A 16,671-nucleotide genomic window follows, 5' to 3' on the forward strand; every position below is an offset into this window, starting at 1 on the left:
GCACAGTAGGTATTGAAAAAGCCCGTGGAGATTTGTAGCCAGTTAAAATGCCTTCAGATTAGAACTACTTACATTGTCTTTCTAAAACTGTTTTAAATGTAAATGTATCATAGCTTAATTTATATTTCCAAAAAAATATTTATTTCCAAATATAATTTGAAATTTATATTTCCAAGTAAAAAAGGATAAAATATAATATAAAATTTTTACAAACTTAAAGCAGACAAGAAATCAATCACTTGATTTAAAAAACTTTATTCTTTAAAATTAAAGACATGAAAAAGAAAACATGATTTTCATAGTTTTTGAGGTCGCATCATCTAACAGCTTAAAAATTTTTGTTGATATCAATTGGCAGACACCCATCAAATTACTCAGACTTACAAAGAATAACAATTTTTGGCAATTTACATAAGCTTATTTAGAATCAAAGTCTAGACTCATGGATTTTTATCTCCCATTTGCAAAATTTTTGTCTGTCAATTGTCAAATACTCTGAAGCAATTCATGTTAATTTTTTCAGTGACAGACAAAAAGGATTATTAATAGAGGGTTTAAAAGAAATATTTTAAACACAGTAAATGTACATCACATTACAGCATGTATGAAGAATACTGATGATGCAATTATCCAGGTAAAGATTCATGCTGATATTATTATTTTAATCATGAAGCTCTAAGATCAGATAGTCTAACCCCTTCATTTCCATGATGAAGAAACTGAAGAAAAATATGTTAAGTGACTCACTAATAATCACATAACTAGTAGCACAGTCTCTGTCAAGACTCAGATTTTCCCTACTTGCTGCATGGTGCTCATCTCTCTGCTTCTTAGTAGCCTAAGAAGACTCTATATACAACTTTGATCATATAGGTTCCTGTGTCAACTGTAATGCAGTGCAGTAGAATAAAAAGAAATGATTTGGAGTTTATTCCCTCACGTATTCATTCTCTCACACATTCAATATGTATTGAGTGGCTATCATGTGTCAGGCGCTGTTCTGGACACCGGGTAGAAGACCCATGCTGAGCTGCACATCTGCCACTGAATTATCTGTGTGACTTGGGACAAAAATTTCTTCATATCCTAGCTTCTTAATTACTAAAATGAAGATAATAATATCAACCTTCCTCACGATGTTGAAAGATTAAATGAGATTATGTACTTGAAAGTGCCAAGTAAGGTCCCCAATATAGGCACAACTGACTATTATCTCAATCACACCACCATATAAACAACTGCCACATGAATGTCAGATCTCAAATTTAACACGTCGAGATTGAATTTACTATCTTTCCCTTCCTATGCCCGCCCCCATCCAGTAGCCCCTTTCCTATTATTGGCTCTACTATCTACCCAATCACTCAAGCTAGAATCCTGGAAGTCATTCTGAATATCTCCACCTCTATCAAGCTCCATGCCCAGTCAAACACCAAGTCACCAAGCGTTCCTCTTAAGTCCCTCCCGAACACATTTATCTATCTCTCTCTACTACCATGGCCTTTTGATAGGCCCTCACCATTTTTTTCCTTTAAATAATTCAATACCATTTAGCCCCTACACTAGCTGCATGATCTGAACTAAATAAGGAGATTCAATAAAAATGTTGAAGGGTGAGACTCCCCTGTAACCCCCGTCTCTTACTCAATCCCATGATGTAGGCAGCAAACTTAAGTCCTCTAGGCAGGAGATTAAATAAATCCTTTCTGTGGAAACTTAAGCCTCTTCCAGTAAAAGATCCCCACCCTGATATCTGAGGGACTATAAGGGAAAAAACTGGTTAACCCACTCCCCTCACCCTACCATGACGCCTACCAACCAACACTCCCTGCACAAGCACTCAGATTCTCGTAATCACATTAGTGTCTCAGCTTCTAAATATGAGTTAACAATCAAGATCTCCAAGCAGCAGAAGGATGCTTCCAATAAGAAAGCAAGCAAAACAGACAAGCAGAAAAAACGGAACAGATAATACAGAAGAAAGTTAAAAGGAACTATATCACTTATCCTCAAAGAGATAAGAGATGACAACTTTTTGATCTTTGGAGAATTTTCCTTGACATTACCATCCAAATGTCCTGAATTCTTTTCTTGTTAATGCATTTTTTTTATTTCCAAGAAATCCTTGTTACTCTTTGATTGTTTCTATTTTATGGCCTCATTTTTATATTTAACGGATGCAATATTCCATTAAATATAAAAATATAACTCATGAGGTTAGTAGTATTTGCATCCTCCTTTTACAGATGAGGAAACGAAGGCACAAAAAATTCGACAGACTTGCTCAAAATCACACACTCAGGCAGGAGTGGAAGCCAAATTTGAAATCAGGCAGACAAGCTTTAAGAGCCCAGGCTCTAAACCACAAGTGAAACTAACTTGCTGATTGGTCGTTGGTCATTCATCCAACTTGTTAAAGTCAACCACGAAAGTCAAACGTGCAGTATAAGTGCCACCAAGTATGCAACTGAGAGATCTCTAGACAAAATAATCTCTAAAATCTGACTTAGCTCCCAAATTAGCTCATATAGGGTTCATATATCTCAAACAATGATGACACAATAGTGCCTTAAAAAACGTTTGCCAATAACAGAGTTAAATTCCGAAATGTCTAAACTGAGCATAAGATTACCGAATCCTAAAGAGTTATTAAAGACCCTTGAAAGAAACCTAATTTAACCTATCACCCACTGCATAGGTCAGATGTTGCATTAGCAGAGGTGAAAGGCTCATTAAAAATTGTGCTTATAATCGACTTGTTAATTTAGAAATCATTACAAGATGAAGAACAATTCACAACACTGATGAATATAAAGAGGGGAACATATGGCAGCCCTCTCTCCCCCATCCCCAGCACTGGTTCTATTACAGAAAGAGTTCATGCTCCTGGATTCCCTATTCCCATCTGTGCCCGCCTTCACAATTCAGCTTCCAGGAGCCCAAAAGAGAGATTCCAGGTCAGGGAAGAAGGAGGGAATGGAAGACGTGACTTTTCTTTAGCAGATTCCCTCTCTCACCAGAAAAGTGATAGAGGTAAGATGTGTCTTGGCATCTAGACATTTGGAATTCAGAAGTCATCTTGTCAAAGAAAGGATGTTATAAAGATATTTTGATTCTATTTGATTGTAAGAGCTATGTAATTATTTGACTGCATACCTGGGGCGGGGAAGGGGTGAAGACTCCTGTGGAACAGCATAGGACCACAATCGTGATTTACAACATTCTGTCTTTGAGTAAATGCGTTTGAAGTCTCAACAATCAATATACAGAATTGTGGAAGCAGACCTTTGTCATTTCACATCTACCTAGTAGCCTTAGGGATCTCCATTGTATCAGTTCTCCCTGCTTCCAACCCCAGACTATCAATGCCTTGATCATATTCACTGCCCTGACAGAAATAATCTCTCTTAAAATAAGCTACAGTTCATGAGTATTCAATCATCCAGGAAAGTGATACTTTTTTAAAAACAAAAATTCATAACAACAACAAAAGAGCCAAGGTAGACAGAAAGAAGAACAAATCACCTTGAAGAAGGCTAATACATTCACTCATTTGTCTAATATATATGCACGAAATAAAAAGAAAACAATGAAGAGTGTGATCAAAACCACCGTGTAGTACATTTTTCTTCTAAGTTTTCCAAGGTGCAATGCAGGTCCCCATCCACAATTACCTATAAATCTCTCTGTGAAATAGAAAGGAATAAATGCCTGTAGTGAGTTGAATAGTACCCCCTCCCCCCAAATTCATGTCCACTCAGAAACTCAGGGTGTGACCTTATTTGTACATAGGGTCTTTATATACGTAATTAACTAAGTTAGGATGAAGATATACTACATTAAGGGAAGCCATAGATCCAGTAACTGTTGTCCCTATAAGAACAAGAGAAGATACACAGGGAGAAGGCTATGTGAAGTCAGAGACAAAGACTGGAATGATGCAGCAACCAACCAAGGAACACCAAGGATTGCTGGGAGCCACCGGATGCCAGGAAGAGGCAAGAAAGAATTCTTCCCTAGATCCTTCAGAGGGACCACACCCTGCCAATACCTTCATTTTGGATTTCAAGCCTCCAGAATTGAGAGAGAAATTTCTGTTCTTTAAGCCACCAAGTTTGTGGTAATTTATTATAGCAGCCCTAGGGAAGTAATACAATACCCCAAACATGAAAGGCAAAAAATGAAACTCAGATTGGTTAAGTACCAATTGAAATACAACTCACATATCAACTTAACAAGCAATTATATCAGACAGCTACAAGGAAAAAGAATTGTGTGGTTAAAAAAAACAACAAAAATAAAGAGGCTGTGACATAAGACGAACGTGATTAAGAAAATCAAATAGCAGTCAAACACCAAAATTTTTGAAGGAGCAATTAAAATCAGCCTTATTTTATATTTCATAACTTTTTCAAATTTATAAAAATAATATCAATAACAGATAATTTATATACTGAACTTACTGTACTATTAGAATATTGAATTATATGATTAAATTAAAATTACATAATTAACAATTAAAAGATCAATTATTCATTTTCCAGCAGTTCAACTGTTTCTAAATAAAAGAGGTTGTTGCCTTTCTTTCTTAATTTCCTCTTTAATTCCTATCTACCTCTTCCTTCCTGGGTACCCCATTTTTATTAGAAATCTGAAGTGTTTCCCAAGAATTCAAGTAGAATAAACAGTGGGGGGAAAATAAACCTGAGGAATAAATCAAATAACACATTCAGTTTCTGAAAAAGAGTGGAGAGAGGAAGACAGAGAAAAGCTGGGTAAAACATATGCGTCCACTCAGACATGTATTGAAAAGAATACATTCAGATGATGAGTTCCATACTGCACGATTTACCGTAAGAGTCCACTCAGACATGTATTGAAAAGAATACATTCGGATGATGAGTTCCATACGGCACGATTTACCGTTACAGGATTCTTTTTTTTTTTTTTACATGCTTACTACTGTACCTTAGCTACACTACTGAGCCTAATTTTTTCCTTTCCTGTTTTGAATCCTCCGTTGTCCTATCGAAATAGATGTTGTCCCACTATCTTTATTGAATATGCCTTCACTTTTATAAACTTTTCCTTACTTTTTTCCCCCCAAAAATTTTGCTTACCTTAATTTAATGGCAATAATGTAATCTCTCACATGAAACAAATGTGCACTATAGTTTTCTACTTAAAATCTATCATAATATAATGTTTAAGTGTGGGCTCTGGAGTACAAATGCCCAGGTTCAACTTTTAACTCTACCGCACACTATCTGTGACCTTGGGTGACTGGCTAAACCTTTACATGTCCAAATGTCTTCTCGTTAAACTAGAAATAATGAAAATGCACACCTTTGAGGGTTTCATAAGAATTAAATGACACTAGGCCCTGGTTGTGTACGTACAGTGTGTAAGCACATACTTGTCCACTGATAATGTTACTATTATAATTTTAAATTGTTCCATTAGATATTCAAGAATCCACAAAGGAGACAATTGGTTCCCTCACTTTCATTCCTTGTCTGGGAAAACCTTTGCTGAAAAAATGTTTGGACATCTAGAATATAATATCACAGAGTAAGATCATACACATTTTGAAGTTGTTTTAAAGCTGGGATATCCTAAGAAATTTCATCTACTCCATTTCAAACTTACCTCATGACTCTTTATCAGTACCACTGAAAACCATGACGATATCATATAAGGATTTTAAACTAAAATAGAAAAGCTGGCCCTCAGCACTGCTACTTAATTTTTCTAAGCTGCCATCAAAGACAGAATAAGTTTCAAAGCACCTGAAGTTGAATTAAGCCATTAAGCACTCTAGCTCTAAGAGATAAAATTCAAAGTCCATCTTTGGACATAAATCTAGGTAAGATTACAGTTGCTTACAAGTAGTTCCACTTTAGGTGAAAATTATATGTTAAAACCTAAATTCCCAAGTAAGCTTATAAATGGCAAGCAGCCACTTGAAAACTACTTTACTGTGCATAGTGCTTTCCTACTTTGAAATTTACCTGCTGTTGACATTTTGTGAATGAGGAAATCAACCAAAACAGCAGAAAAGAGGAAAACTAAAATTAAAGTGTTTCATCACAACTGAACAAGCCATGCTACTACCTCATCAATGTAAAACTGTAAAAATAAAGATATCCCAAGCATCTCCCACCTTCGTCCTAAATATTTCAAGCTCCTCCACTAGCTACACGGAGGAGTTACTGTGTACCAAGAAGTAACAGCAAAAGATTGTGAGCAGTGGTGATAGCTTTTGCTTCCACACATAAATAGCAGAAAAATAAGATTATTAAAGGCAGGAATGAGAAGGCAAGAAAGGAACAAATAACCAAAACTGACTCAGAGATTAATTCTTCTTACTAGAGGGTCATTTATATCCATTAAAAATCACTCAGAAGTCAGATTTTATAAGGAAAACCTCAAAATATTTCATTCAAAAGAAAATGTAATGTTACTTTGGGATCAGTTCCTCCAGGTTTCAACAATTCTTGTACATTCTCTGATCTCCAGAGCAGTTGAAACCGAGTTTAAAGACGTCTTGACATATCAAAACCACAATGCAGAGGTAGATAGCTCTCAGAGATGGCACAAACCAACTTTTGTGTTCTAAGTAGGGTTACTTGAGCCTAAGGCCATTACGTAGAGTTATGAACTGAACCGTACCCCCCAAAATTCAGATGTTGAAGTCCTAAGCCCAGCACCTCAGATGTGACTATATCTGAAGACAAGAATTTCTCAGAGGCAATTAAGTTAAAGAGCGGTCATTAGCCTTGATCCAATATGACTGGCGTTCTTATAAGACAAGGAATCTGGACATAGATACAGAGGGAAGATGATGTGAAAACACAGGGAGAAGATGGCCATCTATAAGCCAAAGAGAGAGGCTTGAAACAGATCCTTCCCTCGTGACCTTCAGAAAGAAGGCCCTGACACCTTGACCTTGAACTTCTAGCCTCAGAAGCATGAGACAATATATTTCTGTTGTTTAAACCACTCAGTCTGTGGTACAATGGCCCCAGAAAACTAATACAGCTGACTCGCCTTATACTATATGGTAATAAAAACAAAGTCAGGATCAAAACTCAGCTTTCCAGACTCTAATATCCATGGGGCTTTCCACCTCACTACACTGCCTTGAAACTTAACTCCCTGTTTCAAAGTTCTATGCCACAAAAATCTTATACTTGTTCTACTTGTATAGGATCACACTAAATATGGCATAATATTGTTTATGCTGAACTCTTGTGAGCCACACTCCCACATCGCCAACAAGATAATAGCATATAGATGTCTCATGAATTCAAAATGCCTAAAAGCCAAATAAACCACCCCTAAAAGTTAGCATGACACTATTTTGAAATCTAAGAAATCTAGGCACAAGTTCTAACTCCTTGGACAAGTCATATAACCTCTCTGAGCCTCAACTGCATATTTATAATACAGATTCTATAAATAATATAAATTCTATAGAAACAACTCTTCAATTTGATGTGAATATTAAATTGAATAATAGCCTTTTCAAACTGTAAAGTGTTGAAAGCAATTCTCCATGCAATCACAAACTATTTCTCTGGCAACATTTTTTTTTACTAATTCAAACTCAAAACATTGATATTCTGCTCTCAAATCATCTATAACCAATAATTTACCTAGCTATGACAATTCTTTCTCTATACATCATTTTTTGTCACTGCTTTCTAATAAAAACCTCATAATTTCAAATCTACATTATTTTGAATGACTGATCGATCAGGTTCCAGGTTCCTCCTTATCTAATATATCTTAATATCATATTTATCTTCCTAATATACTCAGCTCAAAAGTCTTGAGAGAGGCCATCTAACCCACAGAACAAGCTCCCACCAACAGAGCCCTGCGATCTACAACACAACTCAATCCCGGGCTAGTATTAAGCTTATCTCCAGACTTACTATGTACTTAAGTATGAACAGACAGATCATCAATAATTTCAGCTGACCCTACTTGCTTTGTCCCTTGAACTTCCCAGTGATGGACACAACTGTCATAACAAGACTGATGATATTATTATAAACTTTCTCTTAACCTTGAATCTGGATCAGTACCAATAGCAAGGTTTGGATGGTTAATTCCAGTTCACACCCCCACATGCTTAGGGAGCATGCCTGCTGCCCAGTTTCATTTTCTTCCCACTTCTCCCTAGGTGCAGCATCTCTGCCCCTTTCCTATTGCCTAACATACAGGATCTACCATAATAAAATTCAACAGCACTCTTAACTTTGCCTCTCTACATAGCTCAACTGGAACCCACTGCTCTATCTCATTTCTAATGGGGTTTCCAATCCCATTAGACCTAATATCTTCTTTATATAACACTTTATAAACATGCCTTTACTACTATGAAATGAAATTCCCAGATAATAGGATCTGTGTATACACATAATTTCAAATATTTATACACAGAATTCAAATATATATCTATATGTAAATTATATACAAAAAATAATGTATTTAAATATATAAACGGTCAGGCACAACTAACCTGGAAAACATAATAAAGAATAGTGCTCACATCTACATGTAGAACCAGAATGAACACAACCAGTACAAATGCAGACTGATTTGCATTTGTTTTGAGAGTGTTACATTAACAACTTAACACAAGCAGCACTGTCACTAGTTATAAAACTTTCCAAAACGGTGAACAAATTTTAGCAAAGTTTTAAACAAAACAAAATAAAATTTTCCTTTGATTTGCACTGCAGTTGTATTTCTGGAAAAGATGGTATGTATTAAATGTATGCAGAGCATACTTTGCATTTATATGCGTAATAGTTGGGTCACAGCCTAAGACAAATATAAAAAGATTTTCCCCAGCATGAATGCCCAGTCAGACATTCAAACAGCTTATGGGACATGAGGATTGAGAAACTTTGTAAAGGAGCAGACAGTATATAGTTTAGGTTTTGCAAACCACACATTCTGTCGCAACCACTTGATTCGAAGAAAGCAGCCACAGACAATGCATAAATGACTGAGAGTGCTATGTTCAAGTAAAACTTTGTTTACAAAAACTGGCAGAGGATCTCAGACTTTAGTTTGCCTACCTCTGTATTAAAGTGTCCAACATATTGCAGGATGCTTAGCAACTATCCACTAAATGCCAATTGCATGATCTAATTATTGTGATGACAAAAACACCTCCTATGGAGTAATAAACACCCCGCCCCGCAACACAGACCTGAGAACTTCTGACCTAAATATCCTTATTCACTACACTTGACAAAGGCATTGAGCCTTCTGGTCTCAGATCCTTTTCTATATCTGTTTGGAACGCAACTTGTCCTCAATCTACTCTTCACTGTTTATCTCCCTTATGTGTAGTGTCGTTCAAGACCCAGCTGACACCTTACCTCCCATGACAGTGGAGGAATTTCTTTAGAACTTGCAATTTTTTCGAAATGATTCGACATCAATATGTCACCTTATATTATTCCTCAAAATATTATCTACATGTTCAGTCTCTCACCTGGAAGGCAAATTCTTTAAGGGGAGACACTCTGTCTAATACTCTACCACATTTATAGACTCTGGCTCAATGATTTTCCTTAAGTCACTCAATAAAGATCATGATTACCGTGCTAGACGTTGAGGATAAAGCAGTAAACAATCAGACAAAGTCTCTGATCTCACCAAGATTACACACTAGTAGAGAGGAGTGAAAATAATTAATTTCAGATTCCAATAAGAACTATAAAGGAAATAAACAAAGTGATGACATGGTGAGTAAAGAAGGGTAAGATGGTGGTCATCTAGCTGCTATATGATGGTCAAAGGAAACTTTTGGGAAAAGATGACACTAGAATTGCCATGCAGCATACAAAAAGAGCCAGGGAAGAGCCTTCCAGCCATGGGGAAAAGCATGTGTAAAATTCTTGACACAGGAAGTCCTGTGGCATGTTTGAGGAAAAACCAATCATACAGTACTTGAAACTTAGGCTTTTAAATAAGGAGTGACATTATATGATTTCAGTTTTTAAAAAGAGTGATTACAGAGTAGAGAAGGGATAGTATAAAAATAAAAGAGGAAGTGGAGAGTACAATTAAACTATTACAACAGTCCAAGCAAGAACTAATGATACCCTGGACTGGGGGTGGCAAGAAAGTAAAAGAAAGTAGACAATTTGAGATATCTTTTAGAAAATTTACAGGACTCATTCATGGGCTAGATTTAGGAAGGAGGAAGACTGCATGATGCTATTTCTAAAATGAGAAGAAAACAGTTTGAGTTATGGTGGGGGACCATGAATTCTATTTGGATATGTTAAGTTTGAAATGACTGTTATACAGTGATTGATTTTTAAAGGTTGAACCAGCCTTGCATTTCCAGAATAAGCCTCCCTTGGTAGTGATATATTATCTTTTTTATATATTACTGGATTCAAGAGGAAATGCCAGTTAGGCAGATGGATATATGAGAATGGAGACAAAGACAAGGTCTTAGCTAAAGAAAGGCAATGTAGGTCATCAGCTTATGGTTGCTATTTAAAGTCATGAAACAAAAAAAAATGCTGACTGGAGAAAAGAGGGCCTCCTCTCTGTCTTATAGAAGAAGCCAGCACAAGAGAAAGAGAAAAAGCTATTTACCTGGAAAAGTCGATGTCACAGAAGATAATGTTTCAATCACGTACAATTTGCTAAAATGATGAGTAAATTAAGACACAGAGGTGTCTACTTGATTTGGCAAGTAAGAGGTCATTGATGAACTTTACAAGAACATTTTCAGCTAAATGGGAATAATGGAAACCAAATTCAAGGGGTATAAAAAGGAGAATGAGAGGCAAGAAAAAAAAAAAAAACAACAGAAGTACTCCTCAAAAATAAATGTAAATCATAATGATAGTTGTGGAAGACAAAGCAGACCAATGACAGACTACATTTAGTTAACCAATACCGTAATAATATTATTTCAGTAAATCACTGATATTTATCTTGTTCAGTAAATCACTGATATTTGTCTTATGGATCAGTGATATTTATCTTGTTCAGTAAATCACTGATATTTATCTTGTTGTGGATCAGCAGAACGAGTACATATGGTTCTTTCCATATGCAAAAATAAACTGAAGTCTTACGTCAAGATAATTTGTACCTTTAAAAATAGAGTAGAGGTAAAGCTATTAATATTACAAGTTCTGAATCTGAACTGAGGAGTTTCCACTAACAAAAGAAGATACCTTATTCTTTTAGATTAGAGAAACTATGCAGGAAGTAATAAAGCAAAAAATAGAGCAATCTTATTTGACAAATTTTTTTTAAAACATATGTAACAACTACATTGTAAAAAGAATTTTTAGAAAATGACAGAATAGAAGAAAATATTACAACCTAAATGACACTAAAATAGAGTGTAAATCAGTAAGAAAAACCAATAGAAAATATAGTAAAGAAGAGGAACAAGGAAATCAAGAAAAAAGAAATACGAATGACTAATAAGATAGCATGATCTCCACATTTTTAAGGACTTTCTTTAAAAGTCATGAATATAGAGTAATGCTAGATTCATACGTGCCTTAGGAGCTCTGCAAACAAGATCAGACACATAAAGTTCCTCAGTCAGTTAATGATAGTCTCGCCATCAATACACAGCAATATTTTTTTCCCCACACCTGAGTATACTGCAGGATGGTCTTATTTTATTGATATGACTTGATATGACTGCAAGAGGTACTAATTTTTACATTTCATTTTATGCATTCCATGAGAAATATAATATAGAGTATAGGTGCATAATATTTAAACAGCTACAGGCATCATGCAAACACAAAAGCAAAGATATCAAGAGAAAATTCCTACCTTCCCTGATAGCTGTAAAAGGTGTACCTTCTTCTTCTTGCAGCCTAATCACCTTCAGGGCTACCAACTTGCCATTTACCCTGGAAGAAACAAAAGAAAAAATGAGAAGCAAATCCATGAAAATATGTTCCTGTTATGGTTCCAATCGTCTTCCTTATAATTTATATTTTTTTTGCACTGAAAATGTCAGTGACTCAATTATGCCGCCACAACAAGATTAACTTCAGTAAGTCTGGGAATTCTATAGCATCATCATAAGTACTCACACTTTAAACATTCACATTTTAAATATTCACACTTGCACAGTCCAAGATTTAAATGAAGTTTTCTGTGATTCACTCTATGTTCCTTCCAGAATGAAACCAGTGCTTAACAAAATCACCATGCTTGGTCAATTATTCTCAAGTTAATTAAAAATCAAACAGTCAAAATAACTCTCTTCCTTAGTTTCTCCAATCGCTCCTTTGTTTTGCCAAAATGTCTTCTTCGGTCTTAAACTGAGATCATTCAATTCCCAAGGACAAAAACTTGACACCCAGTCTTCCATCTTCCGGCTTCCTGTCTGTCTCTCTCCCTCCCTACCCTACTTCTTTCTCTCTTTCTCTCTTTCTCTTTCTCTCTCTCTTTCTCTCTCTCTTTCTCTCTCTCTCTCTCTCTCTCTTTCTCTTTCTCTCTCTCTCTCTCTTCCCCCCATCCCTCCATCACCCATTCCTACTTTTTTCACTATTTTTTTTTCACTGAAGCACCCTAAAATTATATTTGGTCTGACTGTGTTTTATAATACAGTATATCATCAAAATAAAAGTTATGACTATTTTACTATTACAAGATTACACAGGCTTACCCAAAGCAGATGGTTCTTCCAGACGCATTCTAAATGTGTATTGGCTCTAACTGAGATTGCAGTAGGCAGCTAACTTTTTTTCCAGTCAATTCTGTTAACAAGGACATGACTATCTATATTAGTCTTCTAGTTAAATGCTCTACTTTCTATCTTTACTAGGCCAAGCAGCATATTTTGTTAATTAAAATAAGTAAAACATGCACACATTAAAAGTTCTGTAAAAGATACAAGAGTGTTTGGTGAAAAGTTAATATCTTTGCTGCAGCCTTTCTCAGCCACTCAGCTCCTATCCTTTGAGGTCACCACTTACCATTGTTCATACATACTTATACACACAGAGAGACATACACACAGATATACACACAGACACACACATATATATATACACATACACACATATGCACACACAAATAGTAGTATGCTTCATGGAGTACATTACGTATTGTTTTTATTACTTAACATACTTTGGTGGCTTCTCCATAAATTCATAAAAAACTGTCTCTTGCTTTTGAAAGGAATACACGGTATTCCTCTGTATGAGTGTAGTATACTTAATCCTAGTCCTCTACCGATAGGCATTTAGTATGTTCCCATTTTTTGCTACTAACACAATGATGCAATAAATTCTTGGAAATGTAATTTCATCCATGTAAAAATATGTCAGTAAGATAAATTCTTAAAAATGGAATTGAAAGATCAAAATATATGTACATTTCTAAATCCTAATTCTGATGAGTATTCAGAAATTATCCTGCATAAAGGTTGTACTAATTTACATTTCCTATAGCAAATGATAAGAGCTCCTGGTTCCCCCTTCATCTATACTACGTTTTCAACCTTGAATTTGCCAATGTGATAGATGAAAAGTGGTTTCTCATTGCAATTTCAATTGCAACCAAAGATCTTTCAAGGTTATGGAACTCGCAAAGGATAACTCATGTGGTCCAGAGAACCCAGTGCCTGAGTCTGAAATAAAGAATTTGAATGTCTCTTTTTTAAGAACTACATCCATTTAGTCTGTTTTTACTCAAAGAACTGTCACAGACATGAAACTCAAAAGGCCAAGAAATTTATCACAGCTCAACCATCCCAGTGGCATTTCTAAACTGATTGTTGAAATACATTATTGGTTACAGTAATCAAATAAAGATATCTAATTATAAAGCTCTGCAATGTGCCATCTACATGAGCTTGTGCGTTGTGTTTATTTTCCTTGTGTTCAGCTGGGAGGACAGGCCTGCTGCTTTTCTGCCCTGCAACTCTCCTCTCCCGAGTACATTACCTTAAATTTTCTGATCTTCACTGCGCTCTAGGTACCCAGGTGCAGGTAGAACATTAGTATCAACATGGGGTTCAAATGGAGACTGTACCTTATGCTCCTCACTTTGTCCTTTACGACTAAGGGAGGCCTTTGGCAGGGCTTGAGGCTGGGATGCAGTCAGTGCTGACATCTGCACAGATTTTTCTCAGCCCAGTTGAGCTCATCGCTAGCTCCCCGAGGGGGCGGTAACTGATTCCAGGAATTGCTTGGAATTTTCTCCTCATTTACTGATATTTTCCCCTCACCCTTAAAAAAACACACACAACCTTCTACCCACAAAGCATTTCCATTTCCCTTGAGATCGTTAACTGATATGTACCATGAACTGAATTCTGGAATACATGGAATTCATATTTTTGAAGGTTATATACTTAAAACACATTCTCAGACCACAAAGCTGTGACTGTACTGAAATACACTAAAAGGAAACAAACCTTCAACTGAGCCAATACTCTTCAAATGCAACTAGAAATGGAACACCTTTAAGTAATCTCATATGTGCATTATTTTTGTTATGGAAAAATTTTATAACATATTTACTATGATAATGGCATAAAAAAGCAAGATCCAAGTCAATGGAATTCTGATTCTGAAGTATATTTCTCCATGAATTAAACCTCTAAGTATTAATTTCTTATGATAATTACAACATTTAAAGACATTGAGATTTTATGAATAACATCATATGAAACTGAACGTGTCCTTAAGATTTATACTAGACCATTAGCTCCAGGAGTGAAGGAACTTTTTCTGTTTTGTTGACTGTTATATGCCCAGTGTCTAAAACTGCCTGGCATAGAGTAGACTCTCTATTTTATTGAACGAATATTAATAATGTTACTATACTGACATTTCCATCCTAATACCTGCAAGATAATTCAAGAATAAAGTATAAAAATTATTGCTCAACATCACTAATCATCAGGGAAACGCAAATCAAAACCACAATGAGCTATCACCTCGCATCTGTCAGAATGGCCATCATAAAGAAGACAAGAGACAACGGTTGCTGGCAAAGACGTGGTAAAAGGGAAGCTTTACACATTATTGGCGGGAATGTAAATTGGTCTACCCACCATGGAAAACAATATGTGGTACCCTCAAAAAATTAAAAATAGATCTACCATATGATCCAGCAATTCCACTACCAGGTATAGTATACCCAAAGGAAATGAAAATAGGATTTTGATGAAATGTATGCACTCTCATGTTTATCACAGCATTATTCACAATAGCTAAATATGGAAATAACCCTAATACCCATCAAAGGATGAATTGGAAAAAAAAGAAGTGCTACACATACACAACAAAATATTATTTAGCCATGAAAAAGGAAGATATCCTTCCTTTTTGGACCTTGATGGACCTTGAGCACATTATGCTAAGCAAGATAGAGTCATAGAAAGACAAGTACTATATGACATCATCTAAATGTGGAAACTAAAAAAGTTAAACCTGTAAAACACAAAGCGTAAAATGGTGGTTACCAGGGAATGGGGGTTAGGGGTGGGAGATAAGAGTGATGGTGTTTAAGGGTACAAACTTGTAACAAGTAGTAAACAAGGCATAGAGATGTTTTACACAGTACAATGAATATAGACAATAATATTATACTATAATTATGCAATGTGTAACGTGATACATATCACTTCATCGGCAAACATATCACAACAGATAGATTATCAAAGTAGCATGTTCTACACCCTAAATTTATGCAATGTTACACATCAAATTGATTCAATTAAAAAAATTATTGCTTTCAAAAATTTCAGAAATCTCAAATTTTTATAAAGCTTTTAACATCTTTCATGTTTGGTTTGAATATTTATTTTCTTTTTTCATATTAAAGGTGCAATCTCTTTGTTTTTCATGTATGCAGATATAAAGTTTTCATTTCCTTAAAAGTTTTAGAATTTATAGAATGTTGTGTTAACTAACCATTTTGCACCCAACAGACACGTTTCAAAATCCTCACCATCCTTTAATAATCAGAGCCCGGACTGCTAATCAGCATCTCCCTCGTCAACAACTGCTTCGTTGGTTTCCCGCTAAGAATCATACTGATTTTCAAATTGCTCTTTAACCTAAGAGTCATTGCAACTTTCTCTTTTCTTAATTAGTTTTTCTCTACATGTCTAGACACTCACCAACTACTGAATTACTCAGTTCTAAAGTCTAGTAAAAATGTTAAGGCACTGGCTCTAGTTTTGGAAAAGCTACCTTTGGAAAAACATCATGAATTTTCTAATATTCAATCTTTCGCGCATATATATTTTTTAAACTTTAGTGTGCACTGAAAGACTTGAAATTCTAAGTTACTACTCTCAAAAAATGTCAGTTTTCAAAGATATCAAATGAAGATATCTGTTATTCTATGAAAAACAAACTAAACATTGTATCTAAGAAGTACCTGTGGGTTTAAGTTATTTTATTAAAGATTCAAAACATATGCTTCAAACACTGATTTCAGTTCTTTAGAATAATTACAAAATTCAAATTGAATCAATAAATTAGAGCTGTTTACAGGAAAATATTGAAGATTCCTCTTTAACAAGTCTTATTAATTAAATCAAAGGCTAATAAACAGAAGGCAATCAAGGTCTGATTGTCAGTGAAGACATAACTCAGGTAAATAAAATGCTTAAAAATAAATGCTTTAAAT

At 35.3% G+C, this 16,671-nt stretch overlaps 1 protein-coding gene across 2 annotated transcripts in view; it reads right to left on the minus strand.

Annotated features, from left to right (window-relative positions):
- Nucleotides 1–16,671, minus strand: part of CDK14 (cyclin dependent kinase 14) — a 508,542-nt gene that overhangs the window by 331,727 nt on the left and 160,144 nt on the right. For both annotated transcript variants that reach the window (XM_006925698.3, XM_006925699.3), the window contains one exon: nt 11,845–11,924. In XM_006925698.3, coding sequence (XP_006925760.2) covers nt 11,845–11,924 — 80 coding nt within the window. The remainder of the gene's footprint in view (nt 1–11,844; nt 11,925–16,671) is intronic.

This window comes from Pteropus alecto, unplaced genomic scaffold, assembly GCF_000325575.1.
Source record: "Pteropus alecto unplaced genomic scaffold, ASM32557v1 scaffold69, whole genome shotgun sequence".
NCBI classification, from domain to species: Eukaryota; Metazoa; Chordata; class Mammalia; order Chiroptera; family Pteropodidae; genus Pteropus; species Pteropus alecto.